The following is a 21,624-nucleotide window of genomic DNA, read 5'->3' on the forward strand; positions in this document are numbered from 1 at the left end:
TCCAGGCGGATTCCAGGGCACCGGAGCTGCGCCGGGCGCATCCGGAGCCCGGGCGGGCTGAGGGGCAGCAAACACGGGGAGGGGAGGGGGAAAAAACCAGCTTCTGCTCCCCCAAAAACCCGCACAGGGCAGAGGGTTTGATCCCGAGCCGGCTGGATGAAGGATTTCCAGTGGATCAGGGAAGCAGCTGGAGCCCTGAGCAGGGAGGAGTGTGGGGACATCCCTCAGAGCCAGAGTTTGGGGGCACCTCCCCTCCTGCTCCCGCTGTTCCCGCTCCCCTGGCAGGGCTGGGGGGGCTCCTGGGGGGTCAGAGGACACGTCACCCCTCTTGGGGACACGTTTTGGGGCGCAGGGGGGGCTGGGGGGGTCTGGGGATCCTCCTGTGCCTGGGCCAGGAGGGCTGGGCAGGATCCTTGGGATTGATGGGTCTGTGGGTGGGAAAGGAATCCCACACTGGTGGAACACCAGGAATTCCACACTGGTGGTACCCAGGAATCCCATACTGGCTGTACCCAGGAATCCCATACTGGTTGGATCCAGGAATCCCATACTTGTTGGATCCAGGAATCCCATACTGGTTGGATCCAGGAATCCCATACTGGTTGGATCCAGGAATTCCATACTTGTTGGATCCAGGAATCCCATACTGGTTGACCCAGGAATCCCACACCAGTCACGTCCAGGAATTCCACTTTTGCTCTCTCCAGCAATCCCAGTCTGGTCAGAGCCAGCAATCCCACACTGGTATCCACAAATCCCAAATTGTTTGTGTCCAGGAATCCCAAATTGTTTGTGTCCAGGAATCCCACATGGGTTGTGTCCAGCAATCCCACATTGGTTGGATCCAGCAATCCCAGCCTGGTTGCAGCCAGGAATCTCACCCTGGTTGGATCTGGGAATCCCACACTGGTTGTACCCAGGAATCCCACACTGGGATCCACTGGTCACGTCCAGGAATCCCACTCTGGCTGTATCCAGCACTCCCTGGTTGTACCCACAAATCCCACACTGGGATCCACAAATCCTACAGTTGTCATGTCCAGCAATCCCACACCGGGATCCACAAATCCCACACTGATCATGTCCAGCAATCCCACACTGGGATCCACAAATCCCACACTGGTCATGTCCAGCAATCCCACACTGGGATCCACAAATCCTACAGTGCTCATGTCCAGTATTCCCACTCTGGGATCCACAAATCCCACACAGGTGATGTCCAGCAATCCCACTCTGGCTCTATCCACCAATCCCACCCTTCCTGTCCCCCCCATCCCGTTCCCAGGCCGGGGGGTCTCTGGGGGCTGTGGAAGCTCCGTCCCTGCCCATCCAGGCCCGGAGGAGCCCGCGGTGCCCCCGCTCCGTGCCGGGAATGCAGCCCCTGGAGCGTGTCCTGGGAGCCCTGGGGAATGTCCCTGGGCTCTGATCCCTTCCCTTTCCCGCTCCATGGGATCTCCTGGATCATGTGGCACTGAGGACCAGCCACCTCTTGTCCCCAAGTGCCACCAGACCCAGGACAGACAAGCCCTGGGGAAGCGGCTCATCCGCAGGGAACTGGCACAGGAGGAGCAGCGGCCGGCTCCCAGTGCCAGCATTCCCAGGCCCAGAATTCCCATAAAATACCGTGCCCAGGCGGAGCTGAGTCAGCCCCGGCCCCGCCAGACCCAGCTCCGATTCCCTGCGGATTTGGGGCTTGTCTCTCCCTGGCTTTCCCAATAAAAAGATGTTTCTGGAGCAGGCGGTGTTTGCCATCCTTCCCTCAGTGTTTGCCATCCTTCCCTCAGTGTTTTCCATCTTTCCCTCAGTGTTTTCCATCCTTCCCTCAGTGTTTTCCATCTTTCCCTCAGTGTTTTCCACACTTCCCTCAGTGTCTTCCATCCTTCCCTCAGTGTCTTCCATCCTTCCCTCAGTGTTTTCCATCCTTCCCTCAGTGTTTTCCATCTTTCCCTCAGTGTTTTCCATCTTTCCCTCAGTGTTTTCCACACTTCCCTCAGTGTCTTCCATCCTTCCCTCAGTGTTTTCCATCTTTCCCTCAGTGTTTTCCATCCTTCCCTCAGTGTTTTCCACCCTTCCCTCAGTGTTTTCCACCCTTCCCTCAGTGTTTTCCATCCTTCCCTCGGTGTTTATCATCCTTCCCTCAGTGTTTTCCACACTTCCCTCAGTGTTTTCCACCCTTCCCTCAGTGTTTTCCACCCTTCCCTCAGTGTTTTCCACCCTTCCCTCAGTGTTTTCCACCCTCCCCTCAGTGTTTTCCACCCTCCCCTCCCCTCGGGGGTGCAGGGAATGACCTGGAGGATCCCAGAGGCTCCGTGTCCCACGTGCCCCACTCCGGGCACAGAGGTTGCCCCTCATCCTGTGCCCAAACCCCCCGGGGATGGACCTGGCAGGGAGGGGGGGGCCCTGTCACCTCTGGGAGGGTCCCCAGAGGCTGGACAGGCTCTTCCTCACCCCCCAGCCCTGCCAGTGCCACCCTGTCAGCGCGGTGTCACCTCTGAGTGGCACCTCCCTCGGGGGCAAAGCGAAGGCAGCGGGTGATGCAAACGAGGTAAAATCCAGGGGGATGGGGACTGGCAGCTCTCGGGAGGGTTGGGAGCCTCGGGATCCCGCAGGAGTGGCTCTGATTAATTCCCGGGGCAGCTGGAAAACAAGGAGAGCTGGGGAAGGCTGGGCAGGGGCAGGGGACAGTGTGGGGACACTGCTGGGAGCCTGAGCGGCTCCAGGCTGGGGGAGGGGGAGGACAACACGCTGGGGCCTCCTCATCCCTCCCCCTCCTCATCCCTTCCCCTCCCCAGCCCCTGGGGGACCCTCTGGGGTGACAGAACCAGGCACTGTGTGTCCCTGTTGGGGACAGAGCTGCCACCTCAGCCCCAGCTCTGAGGAAGCCCCCGGGGCCACCCAGCTCGTGGGACCCCCAGGCCATTGTCACCAGTGCCACCACCTCTGTGGTGACCCGTGCCAGCCCCAGTGTCCATCCCAGTGTCCACTCAGTGTCCATCTGTCCATCCCAAAGTCCTTTCACAGTGTCCATCCCTTGTGTCCATTCCAGTGTCCAACCCCAATGTCTATCCCCAACATCCATCTCTAATGTCCATCCCAGTGTCCATCCCCATGTCCATCCGCAATGTCCATCCTAGTGTCCATCCCCAATTCCCACCTCCAGTGTCCATCCCCAGTGTCCATCCCTTGTGTTCACCCCAGCGTCCACCCCAGTGTCCACCCCCAATGTCCACCCCAGTGTCTATCCCAATGTCCATCCCCGGCATCCACCCCAGTGTCCAACCCCAACATCCATCCCCAACATCCATCCCAATGTCCATCTCAATGTCCATCTCAGTGTCCACCCCAATGTCCATCCCTGTGTCCATCCTAGTGCCCATCCCAATGTCTGTCCCAATGTCCATCCCAGCATCCAACCCAATGTCCATCCTGGTGTCCACCTCCAATGTCCACCTCAATGTCCACCTCCAATGTCCACTCCAGTGTCCATCCCAGTGCCCACCCCAGTGCCCACCCCAATGTCCATCCCCAGTGTCCATCCCCAATGTCCATCCCCAGCGTCCATCCCAGCGTCCATCCCACTGCCCATCTATCCATCCCCAATGTCCATCCCGGCGTCCATCCCACTGCCCACCCCTCCCGGCCGCGCTCCGGCCGTGCCCCTCGGGGTCACCACCCAGTTCTAGGCCGGGCTCAGCCCGAGGCTTCAAAGCCGCCACTCCGACCTTGCCAAGCCGGGATCTCCCAGAGCCGCCGGTCGGGACCGGCACCGGCACCGTGGGCCGAGCCCCGGCCCCGTCACGGCCCCGTCACGGCCCCGTCACGGCCCCGAGGGGCCCCCAAATCACCGACGCGGCCCCGCACGTGCCGGGCCCGGGCCCCGTTCCCAGCGGGAGCCGGGCAGGTTTAAACCGAGCCCTGAGCTCAGCCCAGAACTGGAGCAGGCCCTGGCCCCGGGCGGGTTTGGCTGGGCCGGGCAGGGCGGCCCGGCCGGCTCGGGCAGTCCTGGAACCTTCCGGAAGGGCCGAGAGAGGCCGCGGGGCAGGGACGGGGACAGGGAGAGGGACAGGGACAGGGACAGGGACAGGGACAGGGACAGGGACGGGGACAGGGAGAGGGACAGGGACAGGGACAGGGACAGGGACAGGGACAGGGACAGGGGCAGGGACAGGGAGAGGGACAGGGACAGGGACGGGGACAGGGACAGGGACAGGGAGAGGGACAGGGGAGAGGGGACAGGGACAGGGACAGGGACAGGGATAGGGACAGGGGACAGGGAGAGGGAGAGGGAGAGGGAGAGGGACAGGGAGAGGGACAGGGACAGGGACAGGGAGAGGGACAGGGGACAGGGACAGGGACAGGGACAGGGACAGGGACAGGGACAGGGACAGGGAGAGGGGACAGGGACAGGGACAGGGACAGGGACAGGGAGAGGGACAGGGAGAGGGGACAGGGAGAGGGACAGGGAGAGGGGACAGGGACAGGGACAGGGAGAGGGACAGGGAGAGGGGACAGGGAGAGGGACAGGGAGAGGGACAGGGGACAGGGGACAGGGGACAGGGGACAGGGGACAGGGAGAGGGACAGGGATAGGGACAGGGACAGGGACAGGGGCATGGCACTGGGGAGGGGGGCACGGACAGGAGAGGGGGCACGGACAGGAAGGGGGCATGGACAGAGTGGGGGTCACAGCACGGAGGAGGGGGGTGCACAGCCCAGGTTTTGGGGGTCACAGCCCAGGGTGGGGGTCACAGTCAGATATGGGGGTCACAGCACAAAAAGGGGGGGTCAGAGCACAGAGGGGGGGTCAGAGCCAGGTTTGGGGGTCAGAGCCAGGTTTGGGGGTATCAACCCGGATTGGGGGCACAGCACAGAGTGGGGGCACAGCCTGGAGTGGGGGGGTCACAGCCAGGTTTAGGGGGATCAACCCGGATTGGGGGCACAGTACAGAGAGAGGGGGGGCACAGCCGGGTTTGGGGGGCACAACACGGAGTGGGAGGCACAACCAGAGGTGGGGGACACAGCCCAGAGAGGGGGGCACAGCACAGAGAGGGGGGGGCACAGCCAGGTTTGGAGGTCACTGCACAAAAAGGGGGGTCACAGCATGGAATGGGGGTCACAGGAGGGAGAGGGGGGCACAGCATGGAGAGGAGTCACAGCCAGGTTTAGGGGTCACAGCCCAGGGGGTGGGGCACAGTCAGGTATGGGGGTCCCAGCCCAGAGGGGGGTCCCAGCCCAGAATAGGGGTCCCAGCCCAGAGGGGGGTCCCAGCCCAGGGTGGGGGTCCCAGCCCCTCAAGGCCCTGGGCAGGAACAGCCCTCCCAGGGCAGTGCTGTGACCCCGGGGACACTTGGGGGCTTGGGGAGGTCTTGGAGGTCCCTGGCTGGGGGAGCACGTGGAGGTGGGGGCAGGTAGGTGAGGGCATCATGGATGACCATGTCTGTGTGTCCCCACGTCCCTCTGCTCCCACATCCGTGTGCTCCCGTGTTCATGGGTGTCCATATCCATGTGTTCCATGTCCCTGTGCTCCCACATCCATGTGCTCCCGTGTTCATGGGTGTCCATATCCATGTGTTCCTGTGTCCCTGTGTCCCCACCTCTGTGTGCTCCTGTGTTCATGGGTGTCCATGTCCATGTGTCCCCGTGTCCCCATGTCCCCACATCCCCATATCCATGTGTCCCCGTGTCCCCGTGTCCCCACATCCCCATGTTTGTGGGTGCCCATGTCTCCTGTGTGACCTCAAGGGACACGAGCAGGGACAGTGTCCCTGATTGGGGTTTCTCACAGGGTTCAGCCCCCCTGGTGTGACCCCAACCCCTGCTGCTGAGGGCCCCTGTCCCAGCTCCTCCATCCATCCCTGTGTCCCTGTCCCAGTTCCTCTATCCATCCCTGTCCCAACTCCTCCATCCATCCCTGTCCCAGTCCCAGCTCCTCCATCCATCCCTGTGTCCCTGTCCCAGTTCCTCCATCCATCCCTGTCCCTGTCTCAGTTCCCCCATCCATTCCTATCCCTGTCTCAGCTCCTCCATCCATCCCTGTCCCAGTTCCTCCATCCATCCCCATGTCCCTGTCCCCAAAATTTCCATCCACTATCATGTCCCTGTCCCCAAAATTTCCATCCACTATCATGTCCCTGTCCCAACTCTTCATCCACTGCCCAGTGTCCCTGTCCCACCTCCTCCATCCCTCCCTGTCCCAGCTCCTCCATCCTGCGCCGTGTCCTTGTCCTAACTCCTCCACCCATCCCTCCATCCATCCACTCATCCAGCCATCCATCCCTGTCCCAACCCCTCCATCCCTCCATCCATCCATCCCTCCCTCCATCCGTCCCTGTCCCAGCTCCTTCATCCTGTGCCATGTTCTTGTCCTAACTTCTCCCTCCATCCCTCCATCCATCCCTCCATCCCTCCATCCCTCCATCCATCCCTCCATCCATCCCTCCATCCATCCCTCCATCCCTCCATCCCTCCATCCATCCATCCATCCATCCCTGTCCCAGTTCCTCCATCCCTCCATCCCTCCCTCCATCCCCGTCCCAGCTCCTCCATCCCCTGCCACGTCCCCGTCCCCGTCCCCGTCCCCGTGCCGTGCCCCGTGGGCTCGGTGGGTGCCACTCTCCGTGCCCTCTGCCCCAGGGGGCAGGCCCGGAGGAGGGATCTGCTTGGCTTTAAGGAGGGATCTGCTGGATTTAAGCCCGTGCTCCAACCACACCTTTAAGCCCTTCCCAGCGTGTCCAGCCCCAAGCCCTCAGAACCCTTTTGGGATCCGTGGGGCCGCCGGGTCTTTTCCCACCCGCGGGTGCCCACCCCGGCTCCGTGCCCACCCTCATCCCGCCCGGGGGTGCCGCGGGGGGGTCCCGTGCCCGCCGTGCCCCGCCGGGGTCGGGCTGGCCGCGCTCCCGCAGCCCCGGCCGGGCCTAATTAGGGGGTAGGAGCGGAGCGGGGCAGCATCGACGCCCAGCTCGGAGCCACTCACTCATGCCAAAGGCATCCTCCCCACGGGGAGGAGCGCCCCGGCCCAGCGTGTAAAAGGGCCCCGCGCGGCCCCGCTGGCCCGGCGTTCGGAGCCTTCCTCCTCCTCCTCCTCCTCCTCCTCCTCCTCCTCCTCCTCCTCCTCCTCCGCACGGCTGCAGCGGCATGGCAGGGCACGGCGCCAGCCTGCTCCTGCTCCTCGGGATCCTGCCAGGTACGAACCGCGCGGCCCGGCTGGATCCCGGCGCTCGGGAGGGATGCCGGTGCTCGGAGGGACGCCGGTGCTCGGGATGGATCCCGGTGCTCGGGAGGGATGCCGGTGCTCGGGTTGGATCCCGGCGCTCCGAGAGATCCCGGTGCTCGGGTTGGATCCCGGTGTTCGGATGAATCCAGGTGCTTGGATGAATCCCGGTGCTTGGAGAGATCCCGGTGCTAGGAGAGGTCCCGGTGCTCGGGATGGATCCCGGTGCCCAGGATGGATCCCGGTGCCCGGGATGAATCCCGGTGTTCGGGATGAATCCCGGTGGCCAGGACGGATCCCGGTGGCCAGGACGGATCCCGGTGGCCAGGATGGAGCGGGTCCTGCCCCCGCACACCTTGAGCCGGGCAGGGGGCACCGAGCCCGCCGCGCCCCCCTTGGCCCCGGGGCACCCACAGGGTGCTCAATGACCCCCCCACCCCACCCCGGGCACCCCCGCGGGGGTTTGGGACTGGGAGAGGGGTCCCTGCACCCCGCGGGTGCGGAGGGGGCTGCGGGTGTGGGGTCGGGGTGTGTCAGGGCACAGGTTTGGGGTGCGATGGGTCCCCACCCTATGCCAGTCCCCATCTCTGCTCCCCACAGTTTGGGGGCTGCAGGTTTGGGACCAGGGCACAAGTTTGGGGTGTGGTGGGTCCCTACCCCACCCCTGCTCCCTTCAGGTGGAGGGCTGCAGGTTTGGGGTCAGGAAGTGCTGCAGGTTTGGGGCTCCAGGTGTGTCAGGGCACAGGTTTGGGGTCTCTCCCCACAGTTTGGATGCTACAGGTGTGGGATCAAGGCAGAGTTTTGGGGTGTGATGGGTCCCAACCCCATTCCTGTCCCCATCCCTGCTCCCCACAGGTTGGGGGCTGCAGGTTTGGGGTTGAAGATGTGTCAGGGCACAGGTTTGGGTGCAGTTTGGGGTGTGATGTGTCCCTGCTCCCCACAGGCTGCAGGTTTGGGATTCGAGGTGTGTCACGTTACAGGTTTGGGGTGTGATGGGTCTCTGCCCCACCCCTGTGTCTGCTCTCCACAGTTTGGATGCTACAGGTGTGGGATCAGGGCAGAGGTTTCGGGTGTGATGGGTCCCAGCTCCCCACAGTTTGGGGGTTGCAGGTGTGGGATCAGGGCACAGGTTTGGGGTGCAATGGGTCCCATCCCAGCCCCATCCCTGTCCCATCGCAGCCCCCCCATGTGTTGGGTGCTGCAGGACACAGGGTTGGAGGGTGCTGTCTGTGGGGTCAGGGCACACTGTCTGTAGGGTCAGAGGTGCTGTCTGTGGGGTCAGAGGTGCTCCCTGTGGGATCAGAGGTGCTGTCTGTGGGGTTGGGGCACACTGTCTGTAGGGTCAGAGGTGCTGTCTGTGGGGTCAGAGGTGCTGTCTGTGGGGTTGGGGCACACTGTCTGTAGGGTCAGAGGTGCTGTCTGTGGGGTCAGAGGTGCTCTCTGTGGGGTCAGGGCACACTGTCTGTAGGGTCAGAGGTGCTGTCTGTAGGGTCAGAGGTGCTGTCTGTGGGGTCAGGGCACACTGTCTGTAGGGTCAGAGGTGCTGTCTGTGGGGTCAGAGGTGCCATCTGTGGAATCAGGGCACACTGTCTGCTGGATCAGAAGTGATGTTTGTGGGATCAGGGCACACTGTCTGTGGGATCAGGGGGTGATGTCTGTGGGGTCAGGGGGTGATGTCTGTGGGATCACTGTTTGTGGGATCAGGGCACACTGTCTGTGGGATCAGGGGTGCTGTCTGTGGGATCAGGGCACACTGTTTGTGGGATCACTGTTTGTGGGATCAGAGGTGCTGTCTGTGGGATCACTGCTTGTGGGATCGCTGTCTGTGGGATCAGGGGTGCTGTCTGTGGGATCAGGGCACACTGTCTGTGGGATCACTGTTTGTGGGATCAGAGGTGCTGTCTGTGGGATCACTGTTTGTGGGATCACTGTCTGCAGGATCAGGGGTGCTGTCTGTGGGATCACTGTCTGTGGGATCACTGTCTGTGGGATCACTGTCTGTGGGATCAGGGCACACCGTCTGTGGGATCACTGCCTGCGGGATCAGGGGTGCTGTCTGTGGGATCACTGTTTGTGGGATCACTGCCTGCGGGATCAGGGGTGCTCTCTGTGGGGCCGGGGTGCCCCGGGGCAGGGATTGGCGGTGCCACCGATGCCGTGCCCCCTCCCCAGGTCTCGTGCGGGCCGTCCGGATCCACGGGCAGGGCCGGGAGGAGCTGTACCTGGCCCAGGGCGACTCGGTGAAGCTGGGCTGTCCCTACGTCCTGGAGCCCGAGGACCACGGCCCCCAGGGCGTGGGCATCGAGTGGATCCAGATCACCCCCGAGCAGCCCGGCCCCGAGAAAGTGGTGAGGGAGGGCGCCGGGCGCGGGGGGAGGGACTGGGGGGGTGTTGGAGGGGTGGGGAGGGGGGGATGGAGCCCGAGCAGGCAGGGACAGGCAGGGAAGGTCTGGAAGGGCAGGGAAGGAGCAGGGAGAGTCTGAGAGTGCTGGCCTGGGAAGGAGCAGGCAGGACAGGCAGGGACAGGCAGGACAGGTAAGGTCTGGCAGGGCGGGGAAGGACCAGGCAGGGACAGGCAGGACAGGGAAGAAGGACCAGGCAGACACAGGCAGGGGCAAGGAAGGAGCAGGCAGGATCTGGAAGTTCTGGGAATGGCAGGTAAGGGCCAGGCAGGATCTGGCAGGACAGGTAGGGCTGGGCTGGGGCGGGATGGAGCCAAGCTGAGCGGGCAGGACAGGCAGGACGAGCAGGACAGGCAGGACAGGGAAGGTCTGGCAGGACAGGGAAGGACAGGCAGGACAGGCAGGGCTGGGATGGTTGGGATGGGATGGGATGGGATGGGATGGGATGGGATGGGATGGGATGGGATGGGATGGAGCCCAGCTGAGCAGGCAGGACAGGCAGCGTCTGGCAGGGCAGGCAAGGCAGGGAAGGTCTGGCAGGGCAGGGATGGGACGGGACCAGGCAGGGTCTGGAAATGCCAGGCTGGGAAGGACCAGGCGGGACAGGCAGGGACAGGCTGGACAGGGAGGGAGCAGGGACAGGCAGGGACAGGCAAGGCAGGGAAGGACCAGGCAGGAAGAAACAAGGACAGGCAGGGGTAGGAGGCACAGGGAGGGAGCAGGGACAGGCAGGGACAGGCAGGACAAGGAAAGACCAGCCAGGGACAGTCACAGCCAGGGACAACCAGATAGAGGCAGGGACAGGCAGGGACAGACAGACACAGGCAGGGACAGGTAGCTACAGGCAAAGACAGGCAAAGACAGGCAAAAACAGGCAAAGACAGGCAGGGACAGGCAGGGACAGGCAGGGACAGGCAGGCACCGCATCACCCCCCTCCCCGCCCCCCTCCCGGTGTCCCCCCCGTCCCCACCGTGCCCGTCTGTCCCCGCGCAGTTCCTGTCCTACCAGGACCACCACGTGAACTACGGCGGCGGGTCGGGGCTGCGGGACCGCGTGGCCTTCGTGCAGTCGGACCCGGGCCAGCAGGACGCGTCCATCCGCCTCGCCGACCTGCGCGTCTCCGACACCGGCACCTACCAGTGCCGCGTCAAGAAGAACACGGTGGCCGTGCACGAGGTCATCGTCACCGTGCAAGGTGAGAGGGGACGCGGCCCCGGCTGGGCCCTGCCCCTGTGTCGTCCCCCCCCCCCCCCCCCTCCGCCGCGGGGGACCGCTGGTGGCACCGCTGTTCCCCTCCCCGGTGTCCCCTGTCCCCCTCACGGGTGACCCTAATAGGGTCTCCTGTCCAGCATCCCCTGTCCCCCTCACGGGTGACCCTCAGTGGCCCTGATAGTGTCCCCTGTCGTCCTCCCGGGTGGCCCTGATAGTGTCCCCTGTCGCCCTCCTAGGTGGCCCTAATAGGGTCTCCTGTCCAGCGTCCCCTGTCCCCCTCCCGGGTGACCCCTGTCCCGTTCCGAGGTGACCCCTGGTGGCCCTGACAGCGTCCCCTGTCCCGAGTGTCCCCTGTCCCCCTCCCGGGTGACCCTCAGTGGCCCTGATGGTGTCCCTGACCCCTCCCAGTGTCTCCTGTCCCTGTCCCCTGTCCCCGACAATGTCCCCTGTCCCCTCTCCCTGACAGTGTCCCCCGTCCCCCCGGGTGTCCCTGATGGTGTCCCTGACCCTTCCCACTTCCCCCTGTCCCCTGTCCCTGTCCCCGTCCCCGTCCCCTGTCTTTGTCCCCTGTCCCTGACAGTGTCCCCATCCCCGTCCCCGTCCCCTGTCCCCGTCCCCTGTCCCTGACAGTGTCCCCATGCCCGTCCCCATCCCCTGTCCCCGTCCCCTGTCCCTGACAGTGTCCCCTGTCCCCCTGGGTGTCCCTGACCCCTCCCCTGTCCCCCCGGGTGTCCCTGACGGTGTCCCTGACCCCTCCCACTGCCCCCTATCCCTGTCCCCGTCCCCATCCCCTGTCCCTGACCGTGTCCCCCGTCCCTGTCCCCGTCCCCGTCCCCGTCCCCGTGCTGACCGTCCCTCTCCCAGCAGAGAAGCCGGCGGTCCCGCAGTGCTGGAGCGAGGGGGAGCTCATCGAGGGGGGGTCGGTGCTGCTGCGCTGCTACAGCCGGGGGGGCACCTCCCCCCTGGCATACCAGTGGGCAAAGCTGGCCGAGGGCTACGGGGGGGGCCGCCTGCCCTCGGGCACCATCCAAGGTGGGTGAGGGACCCCCTCGGGGGGCTCAGGGGAGGTTGGGGGGGTGTCTCTGCCCTCGGGCACCATCCAAGGTGGGTGCGGGACACCCCCAGGGGATCTGGGGAGGGGGGGGGTTGGGGTTTGGGGTCTCTGCCCTCGGGCACCGTCTCAGGTGGGTGAGGGACCCCTGGGGGGTTGGGGGGTCCCTGCCCTTAGGCACCATCTCAGGTGGGTGCAGGACCCCCCTGGGGGGCTCAGGGGAGGTTTTGGGGGGGTCCCTGCCCTCGGGCACTATCCAAAGTGGGTGTGGGACCCCCTGGGAGGGTTTGAGGGGCTTTGGGGTGTCCCTGCCCTCAGGCACCACCCAAGGTGGGTGAGGGACCCCCTCTGGGGAATTTGGGGGAGTTTGGGGGGTCCCTGCCCTCGGGCACCATCCCAGGTGGGTGAGGGACCCCCGGGGGGGTTTAGGGGGGTCCCTGGCTGGGGGTGCATGTGTGGGGGGTGCACACAGGTGGGTGGGGGCTGTGTGTTCCCTGTGCTCCCACATCCGTGTGCTCCCGTGTCCGTGTGCGTCCATGTCATTGTGTTCCCACATCCGTGTGTTCCCACGTCCTTGTGCTCCACATCCGTGTGCTCCTGTGTTCACGTGTGTTCCCACATCCATGTGCTCCCATGTTCACGTGTGTCCGTGTCTGTGTGTGTCCATGTTCCCACATCCACGTGTTTTCATGTTTATGTGTGTTCCCACATCCGTGTGTTCCCGTGTCCCTGTGCTCTCAATCCCTTTGCTCCTGTGTCCCTGTGTCCCTGTCTGTGTGTCCATATTCCCACATCCCCGTGTCCCCATGTCCCCGTGTCCCCATGTCCCCGTGTCCCCATGTCCCCATGTTCCCATGTCCCCGTGTCCCCGTGTCCCCGTCACCCGTGTCCGTGGGTGACCCTGTCTCTGTCCCCATGTCCCCGTCGCCCGTGTCCGTGCCCGGGCATCCGTGTCCCTCTGCTCCAACATCCGTGTGCTCCCATGTCCCAGTGCCTCCAGGTAGGTGGGTGTCCCGTGTCCCCATGTCCCCATGTCCCCCTGTCCCTGTGTCCCCATGTCCCCGTGTCCCCATGATCCCATGTTCCCTGTCCCTGTGTCCCTATATCCCCCTGTCCCCATGTCCCCCTGTCCCTGTGTGTCCATGTTCCTGTGCTCCCATGTTCCTGTGTGTCCATGTCCTCGTGTCCCCCTATCCCTGTGTCCCTGTGTCCCTGTCACCCATGTCCCCCTGTCCCCCTGTCCCCATGTCCCCCATCCCTGTGTGTCCCCCTGTCCCCATGTCCCCCTGTCCCCCGTCCCTGTGTGTCCCCATGTCCCCCTGTCCCCATGTCCCCCTGTCCCTGTGTCCCCCCGTCCCTGTGTCCTTCTGTGTCCCCATGTGTCCCTGTGTCCCCCTGTCCCCATGTCCCCCTGCCCCTGTGTGTCCATGTCCCCGTGTCCCCCTGTCCCTGTGTCCCTCTGTGTCCCCCTGTCCCTGTGTCCCTGTGTGTCCCTGTCCCCCTGTCCCTGTGTCCCCCTGTCCCCATGTCCCCACATGCCATGTCCAGCAGCGTGTCCGGCAGGTGACAGTGCCACCCCTGTGTGTCCCCCCCCCCAGGCCGTGCCCCGGGTGACCTCCTGATCCGCAGCGTGACCCAGATCCACGCGGGCACCTACCAGTGCCGTGTCACCAACCGCGTGGGGTACTCGGTGTGCCAGCTCACCCTCAGCCCCAGGCCCCGTGAGTGCCACCAGGGGGGACAAGGGACGGGGGGGACACGGGGGGGACACGGGGGGACATGGGGGGACACGGGGGGACACGGAGGGACACGGGGGGGACATGGAGGGACACGGGGGGACACGGTGTGCCAGCTCACCCTCAGCCCCAGGCCCCGTGAGTGCCACCAGGGGGGACAAGGGACAGGGAGGGGACACGGGGGGGACATGGGGGACACAGGGGGACATGGGGGGACACGGTGGGACACGGTGTGCCAGCTCACCCTCAGCCCCAGGCCCCGTGAGTGCCATCAGGGGGGACAAGGGACACAGGGGGGACATGGGAGGGACACCAGGGCTGGCACAGGGTGGCACTGGGGGTGTCCCTGGTGCTGGGGTGACACCAGGGGTGTCCCAGGGTGGCACTGGGGTGTCCCTGGTGCCCCGGGGGTGTCCCTGGGGTGCCCCGGGGGTGTCCCTGGTGTCCCGGGGGTGCCCCGGGGTGCCCTGGTGGCCGTGGGCAGCCGGCGAGGCCGGCGGTGACAGGCTGTGGTGGCGTGGCAGGCGGACGCCAGGCTGGCATCATCGTGGGCTCCGTCCTGGGCTCCCTCCTCCTCCTCAGCCTCCTGGGGCTGCTCATCTGGGCACTGATCGCCCGCTACCAGCGCAAGGAGTGCCAGCGGGCCTGCAGCGACTGCAGGTGGGCACGGGGGGGACATGGGGGGACACAGAGGGGACACGGGGTCAGCGGGCACCCCAGGGTGTCACTGGGCACTGCTGGGCACCAGTGAGAGTCACTGGGCACCACTGGGCTCTACTGGGAACCGATGGGCACCAGTGAGAGTCACTGGGCACCACTGGGCTCTACTGGGAACCGATGGGCACCAGTGAGGGTCACCGGGCACCACTGGGCACCACTGGGCACTGCTGGGCAGTCAGAGGCACCGCTGGTCACCCCTGGGCTCTGATGGGCACTGACGGGCACCACTGGGGTCCAACGGGCACCAGTGGGTGGCACTGGGTGCTGCCAGGGACCAACAGCGGGTGTCACCGGGTGCAGATGGGTGGCACAGGTCACTGATTGTCCCCAAGGGGTGCTGAGGGGTGGCACAGGTAAAGGTGGGTGGCACAAGTCCCCAAGGGGTGCTGAGGGGTGGCACAGGTCCCAAAGGGGTGCTGCAGGTGGCAGAGGTCACTGATAGTCCCCAAGGGGTGCTGAGGGGTGGCACAGGTCACTGATTGTCCCCAAGGGGTGCTGAGGGGTGGCACAGGTCACTGATTGTCCCCAAGGGGTGCTGAGGGGTGGCACAGGTCCCCAAGGGGTGCTGAGGAGTGGCACAGGTCCCCAAGGGGTGCTGAAGGATGTCACAAGTCCCCAAGGGGTGCTGAGAGGTGGCACAGGTCACTGATTGTCCCCAAGGGGTGCTGAGGGGTGGCACAGGTCCCCAAGGGGTGCTGAGGAGTGGCACAGGTCCCCAAGGGGTGCTGAGAGGTGGCACAGGTCACTGATTGTCCCCAAGGGGTGCTGAGGGGTGGCACAAGTCCCCAAGGGGTGCTGAGGGGTGGCACGGCTCACCCTGACAGCCCCTTTTCCGGGGTGTCCCCCCCCCCATTCCCGTCCCGCAGGAGCACCTCGGGTGACACGGTGCCCACCCGCGCCTGCAACGTGTGTGCCCACCACGGCTACTCCCCGCACGGCATCAGTTACCTGCAGTGCCAGCACGGCGACGGCGACGAGCGCGCGGCGGCCGCGCTGCTGTGCCAGGAGGGCATTCGCCACCAGGTCGCCTGTCCCGGGATCTGACACCCCCCCCCCCGGTGCCAGCCCGGCCCCGCGGGCACGGCGGGATTGAGGGCGGGAGAGACCCTCCCCCCCAAAAAAAAAAAAACCCCAAAAAACCCGCCCCTCCCGCTCCCGGAACGCGCCGGGTTCCGCTGTTGGTTCTTTATTTGGGGGTTTGGCCCCTTTTTTTTACGTGTGTTCCCCCCACACACACTTCACACATCGGGATCCCGGAGACGATCCCCAGAGTCAGCTCAGATCCAAGAGAACACTCCCGTTGGATCCCGGGGAACATCCCAGAGACCCCCCGGATCCCAGAGAACCCCCCGGATCCCAGACAACATCCCAGAGACCCCCCGGATCCCAGAGAACCCCCAGGCTCCCAGAGAACATCCCAGAGACCCCCCCGGATCCCAGGGAATATCCCGGAGACCCCCCGGCTCCAGGGAATATCCCAGAGACCCCCCGGATCCCAGAGAACCCCTGGATCCCAGAGAACATCCCAGAGAACCCCCGGATCCCAGGGAATATCCCAGAGACCCCCCTGGATCCCAGAGAATCCCTCGGGACCCCAGAGAACATCCCAGAGCTTCCCCCCCCGATCCCAGGGAACATCCCAGAGACCCCCCCGGATCCCAGAGTCCCCCCCGGATTCCAGAGATCCCCCCCAGCTCCCAAAGACTCCACACAGATCCCAGAGACCCCACAGAGATCCCAGAGCCCCCCCCCTCAAGATCAGAGAGACCCCCGAGCTCTCAGAGCCTCCCCCCCACCAAGATCAGAAAAACCCCACACAGCTCCCAGAGCCCCCCCCCCCCAGATTCCAGAGACCCCACAAAGCTCCCAGAGCCCCCCAGATCCCAGAGTTCCCCCTGGATCCCAGAGAACCCCCCCTGGATCCCAGAGCCCCTCCCAGCCCCCCCCTCCGGCTCCCGGAGCCCCCCGTGTGTCCCCCCCCCAGGGTATTTTTTTGTCACCGGGTCGGGCCAGTCCCGAAGGGTCCCAAGAAGCCCCCGCCTGGTGCCCCCCTCCCCCGCGCCCCCCCCACATTTCGGAATTGGGGTTTTTCTGTGGGGGGAGGGACGAGGCGCCGCCGGCACCAGGAATTGCGGTTTGGAACAAGGAAAACCAGGAAAACACAACAAAACAAAACAAAAACCAAAAAAAAACAAGGAAAAAAAAAAAAAAAAGGAAAGAAAGGCAAAGAAAATAAAATTGAAGCGAATTGAGAGGGGGTGTCGTGATGTGGGGACGGGGGGGGAGAGGGGGCGAGGAGGGGAAGGGGTGGGGACAGAGGGAAGAGGGGTGGGGACAGGACGGGGGACAGGACGGGGGACAGGGATGGGGACAGAGGGAACAGGGATGGGGACACGGGAGGGGGCAGAGAGGACGGGGATGGGGACTGGGGGGACAGGGACAGAGGGACAGGGACAGAGGGACAGGGACAGAGGGGACGGGGATGGGGGGACAGGGACAGGAGGGACGGGGTAGGGGGACAAGGACAGAGGGGGACAAGGACAGAGGGACAGAGGGACAGGGACACGAGGGGACAGGGACAGAGGGACAGGGACAGAGGGACAGGGATGGGGGGACAGGGACAGAGGGACAGGGACAGAGGGACGGAGACAGAGGGACGGGGACAGAGGGGACAGGGACAGAGGGACAGGGACAGAGGGACAGGGATGGGGGGACAGGGACAGAGGGGCGGGGACAGAAGGGGACAGGAGGGACACAGGATGGACACGGGGGGACAGGGACAGAGGGGCAGGGACAGGAGGGCACAGGATGGACACAGGATGGACACGGGGGGGACAGGGACAAGGGGCAGGGACAGGAGGGCACAGGATGGACACAGGATGGACACGGGGGGGACAGGGACAGAGGGGACAGGGACAGAGGGACGGGGACAGGATGGACACAGGATGGACACGGGGGGACAGGGACAGGGGGCGGGGCCAGCGGGGGGGCGGTGCTTGTCACAATGACGTCATCGACCCCGCCCCACCGGCAGGGCCCGTAAGTGCCGCCAGGGGGCGCCAAGGGGAGGGGGGTTGCCTTGGAAACGGAACATGGCGGGGCAGGTGGGGGGGGCCGGGGGGGGTTAAACGGGGACAAACTGGGACAAACTGGGACAAACTGGGACAAATGGGGGGGAAAAGGGGACGTGGGGGGGATGGAGGACGTGGGGGGGGACACGGGGGGACATGGGGGACATTGGGGGTCAAAGGGGACATGGAGGGACATGGGGGAGATGGGGGACATTGGGGGGCACATGGGGGGACGTGGGGGGACATGGGGGGAGCCCGAGGGGGGTCCTGGCTCTCACTACCCACCCCCCCATCCCCCCCAGTACGAGGACGCCTTCAGGCCCCCCCGCATGCAGTGCTGGACCGTGCCCCGCCCCCCCACCAAGGTACCCCCGGGACCCCCCCGGGACCCCCCCCGAGACCCCCCCGGCCCGGGACTGGACCCCCGGGATTCCCCCGGGACCCCCCTCACTGTGGCCCAGCCCCTCCTTGGACCTGCAGGGCCCCCCCAGTTCAGACCTGGACCCCCCTGGGACCCCCCCAATCCCAGCCTGGACCTCCCCTGAGACCCCCAAGTCCCAGCCCAGACCCCCTTGGGACCCCCCCAGTCCCAGCCTGGACCCCCAGACCCCCCCCTCCCCACACAGGACCCCCCTCAACCCCATTCCGGACCCTCCCTGGGACCTCGGGACCCCTCCCAGCCCCACCCCAGACCCCCAGACCCCTCCAAGCCCTGCCTTGGACCCCCCCCCCCCCTAATCCCAGCCCCCTTGGACCCCCCTCACCCCATTCCAGCCCCTCGAGACTCCCTTCACTTTATCCCAGCCCCCCCTTACCCCAATCCCAGCCCCCCTGGGACCCCCCTCACTCCATCCCAGCCCCCCCTTACCCCAATCCCAGCCCCCCTGGGACCCCCTCACTCCATCCCAGCCCCCCCTTACCCCAATCCCAGCCCCCCTGGGACCCCCTCACCCCATCCCAGCCCCCCTGGGACCCCCTCACCCCATCCCAACCCCTCAGGACCCCCTTCATCCCCATCCCATCCCCGCTCCGGGACCCCCCTCGCTCCATCCCAACCCCTTCTTACCCCAGTTCCAGCCCCCCGGGACCCCCCTCACCCCATCCCAACCCCTCGGGACCCTCACTTACCCCCCCCCAACCCCCTCAGCTGCCCCGCCCGGACCCCCCCACCCAATTCATCGCCAACGACCGGGGGCACCTCCTGCCCGGCATTCCCAGATCCCAAGTGAGTCCCGCGGGATTTGGGGGGGGACAAAACCCCCCCGGGGGAAGGGGGTGGGGGCACCGGGACCCCCCACCCTCCCTGTGCCCCCCTCCCCCCCCTCAGGTGTCGCCGTGGGGGACGTTTTTGGGCACGTGGGAGATGCCCCCCCGCATCCCCCCGCCCTGGCTGGACCTGACATCCCGCTCGGCCGGTGCCGCTTCCCGGATTATCCAAAACCAGCCCCCGATCCTGAGCCGGGTGTGCAACGGGATCCGCATCCGCGTCACCGGCAAGGTGGGAGCAGCGGGGACCGCCCCCCAAAAACCGCGGGGGGAGAGGGGGGAACGGGGAGGGAGGAAACAGGGAGGGGGGAAATGGATGAGGGAAACAGGGATGGAAGAAACAGGGATGGAAGAAACAGGGAGGGGGAAACAGGGAGGGGGAAACAGGGAGGGGGAAACAGGGAGGGGGAAACAGGGAGGGGGAAACAGGGAGGGGGGAAACAGGGAGGGGGAAACGGGGAGGGGGGAAACAGGGAGGGGGAAACGGGGAGGGGGGAAACAGGGAGGGGGAAACAGGGAGGGGGAAATAGGGGGGTGGGAAACAGGGAGGGAGGAAACAGGGATGGAGGAAACAGGGATGGGGAAACAGGGATGGGGAAACAGGGATGGGGAAACGGGGAGGGGGGAAACGGGGAGGGAGGAAACAGGGAGGGGGGAACAGGGATGGGGGATTGGGAGATTAAGGGGGATATGGGGAGATCTGGGAATATAGGGGAAACAGGGATGGGGGATTGGGGGATAAAGGGGAAACAGGGATGGGAGATTGGGGGATAAAGGGGGACACGGGATGGGGGATTGGGGGATAAAGGGGGATATGGGGATGAGGGACAAGAATGGGGGATATGGGGATAAAGGGGGATTGGAGAATAAAGGGGGATTTGGGGATGGGGGATTGGGGGATAAAGGGGGATTTGGGGATGGGGGAAACGGGTTAGGGGATTTGGGGATGGGAGACAGGGCTGGGGGATTTGGGAATAAAAGGGTAACAGGGCTGGGGATTTGGGGCTGGGCTCCCTGGCTGTGGACCCCAGGGGCTCCCTGGCCCCATGTCCCCTCCCCAGGGACCCCCAGGTGACCCCCCCCTTCCATCCCACAGTTCCAGGAGCCTCGGCAGGCGCAGCCCCCCAGGGAACCTTCTGGAAAGGCCACAGGGACAGACCAAAATCCATCCCAAAATCCATCCCAAAATCCCACCCAGAGCCCTCCCAGCTCCTGAGCTTTGCAGTCTTTGTGTCCCCCCCCAAAAAAAAACCACCCAGGCTCTTGGGGGGGGGCACAGGAGGGGCTGCAGCCTTTCCCTTTCCCAAAAAAAGAAGGGGGGAATAAAGCCTGGGAAGTGCAGGAAATCACGGGATTAAATGCAAATCCATTCGGGATTTGGGGCTGTGCTTCCTCCTCTTCCTCCTCCCTGATCCCCAATTAACAGCGGGGGTTTAATTGGGAAGGGAGGAGGAGGAGGGATGGGATGGGATGGAGGGGATGGGATGGGATGGGATGGAGGGAATGGGGTGGGATGGGATGGGATGGGATGGGATGGAGGGAATGGGGTGGGATGGGATGGGATGAAGCTCCTGCCACCCCATGTCCCAAACAGGAAAAGTTGGAACTGTCCTTTCCCCAAAGGTTCCAAATCACCCCAATTTGCCCCCAAAACTGGCCTTGGCTCCTCCCAGACCTGCAAACTGTTGGATTTTCCATGTTTTTCCAACACCAGGCCCCTCTGGGAAGCAGCAATTCCCCGAATCCCAAGGGAGAGGTGTGGGACACAGGACACGCTCGGGGGGGAGGGTCAGAGCTGCTTTATTCCAGGGGGGACAGGAAAAACTGCTTCCCAACAGGGAAAAAACGGGAATTTTCACTCGCAGGGGCTCCAAAAGTGGCTGAACTGTGGGATTTTCAGGGGTGAGGGGCAGGAAAAAACCGCTTCCCAATGGAAAAAGTGGGAATTTTCGCTCCTGAAGTGGCTGAACTGCGGGATTTTCAAGGATGAGGGGCAGGAAAAAACTGCTTCCCAATGGACAAACTGGGAATTTTTGCTCACAGGGGCTCCAAAACTGGCTGAACTGTGGGATTTTCAAGGATAAGGGGCAGGAAAAAACTGCTTCCCAATGGAAAAAGTGGGAATTTTTGCTCCAAAAGTGGCTGAACTGCGGGATTTTCAGGGGTGAGGGGCAGGAAAAAACCGCTTCCCAATGGAAAAACTGGGAATTTTTGCTCTGAAAATGACTGAACTGTGGGATTTTCAGGGGTGAGGGGCAGGAAAAAACCGCTTCCCAATGGAAAAACTGGGAATTTTCACTCCCAAAGTGGCTGAACTGTGGGATTTTCAAGGATAAGGGGCAGGAAAAAACTGCTTCCCAATGGAAAAACTGGGAATTTTCGCTCTGAAAGTGGCTGAACTGCGGGATTCTCAGGGATGAGGGGCAGGGATGGAGGATCGGGGCGGTGTCACCCGTGTCCCCCCCCCCCTCCCGGCTCCCCTCAAAGGGGCTCCTTGTGCTGCTCCCACTCACGTTCCCAATCCCGTGGCCCTGGGGACACAAAGCCACCATTGTCCCCAAAGCGGGGACAGCCCCTGGCGGGCGCTGGGAAGGGGGGCAGGAAAAAAGCAGCTCCGGCCATTCCAGGGATTTTCCGCCAAGCGCCGCCTTCCCCGGCGCTCCGGGAGGGCGGGGCGGAATTCCCGGCATTCCCGGGATTGCCGGCATTCCCGGCGGGCGCTCAGAGGGCGGCGAGGGCGGCAGAGGAGAGCAGGGACAGCGCCAGCACCGCCACCCCCCGACTGGGTGACCTGCGGCAGCCGCAGCCCCTTGCCCAGGTCCCAGGCCTGTGGAACACCGGGAGGACATTCCCTGGGATCGGGGGACACCCGGTGCCCCATTCCCACCCCCAAAGGCACATTCCCAGTCCCAGGACACTCATCAGGTGCTCCATTCCCATTCCAAGATGCCCCATA

General features: G+C 64.6%; 2 protein-coding genes across 4 annotated transcripts; both read left to right on the forward strand.

Annotated features, from left to right (window-relative positions):
* Positions 1–7,133: 7,133 nt before the first annotated feature.
* Positions 7,134–15,375, forward strand: VSIG8 (V-set and immunoglobulin domain containing 8). The gene is made up of 7 exons (XM_051775503.1): positions 7,134–7,182; positions 9,382–9,557; positions 10,606–10,807; positions 11,692–11,856; positions 13,474–13,596; positions 14,118–14,271; positions 15,198–15,375. The coding sequence occupies exons 1-7, from the start codon at positions 7,134–7,136 to the stop codon at positions 15,373–15,375; spliced, it is 1,047 nt and encodes a 348-aa protein (XP_051631463.1).
* Positions 15,376–17,332: 1,957 nt separating this feature from the next.
* On the forward strand, positions 17,333–20,157 carry CFAP126 (cilia and flagella associated protein 126). 3 transcript variants are annotated; one of them, XM_051775510.1, is made up of 5 exons: positions 17,333–17,435; positions 17,705–17,767; positions 18,550–18,627; positions 18,730–18,900; positions 19,765–20,155. In XM_051775510.1, the coding sequence occupies exons 1-5, from the start codon at positions 17,424–17,426 to the stop codon at positions 19,882–19,884; spliced, it is 444 nt and encodes a 147-aa protein (XP_051631470.1). In that variant the 5' UTR covers positions 17,333–17,423; the 3' UTR covers positions 19,885–20,155. The 3 variants fall into 3 exon arrangements, with proteins under 3 accessions (XP_051631470.1, XP_051631472.1, XP_051631471.1); XM_051775512.1 differs by lacking the exon at positions 18,550–18,627 and having other exon boundaries at positions 19,765–20,157; XM_051775511.1 differs by lacking the exon at positions 17,705–17,767 and having other exon boundaries at positions 17,336–17,435; positions 19,765–20,154.
* Positions 20,158–21,624: the final 1,467 nt, after the last annotated feature.

Source organism: Manacus candei, unplaced genomic scaffold (genome assembly GCF_025592945.1).
Source record: "Manacus candei isolate 608988 ecotype Guabito, Panama unplaced genomic scaffold, ASM2559294v1 h1tg000308l, whole genome shotgun sequence".
Lineage (NCBI taxonomy): Eukaryota > Metazoa > Chordata > Aves > Passeriformes > Pipridae > Manacus > Manacus candei.

Coding starts and splice junctions, on each gene's coding strand:
- VSIG8 (XM_051775503.1), top strand. CDS start 7,134: ATGGCAGGGCACGGCGCCAGCCTGCTCCTGCTCCTCGGGATCCTGCCA. Junction 7,183..9,381: donor GCTCCTCGGGATCCTGCCAG/GTACGAACCGCG, acceptor CCCCCTCCCCAG/GTCTCGTGCGGGCCGTCCGG. Junction 14,272..15,197: donor CGGGCCTGCAGCGACTGCAG/GTGGGCACGGGG, acceptor CCCGTCCCGCAG/GAGCACCTCGGGTGACACGG.
- CFAP126 (XM_051775510.1), top strand. Junction 17,768..18,549: donor TGCCCCGCCCCCCCACCAAG/GTACCCCCGGGA, acceptor CAACCCCCTCAG/CTGCCCCGCCCGGACCCCCC. Junction 18,628..18,729: donor CCGGCATTCCCAGATCCCAA/GTGAGTCCCGCG, acceptor CCCCCCCCTCAG/GTGTCGCCGTGGGGGACGTT.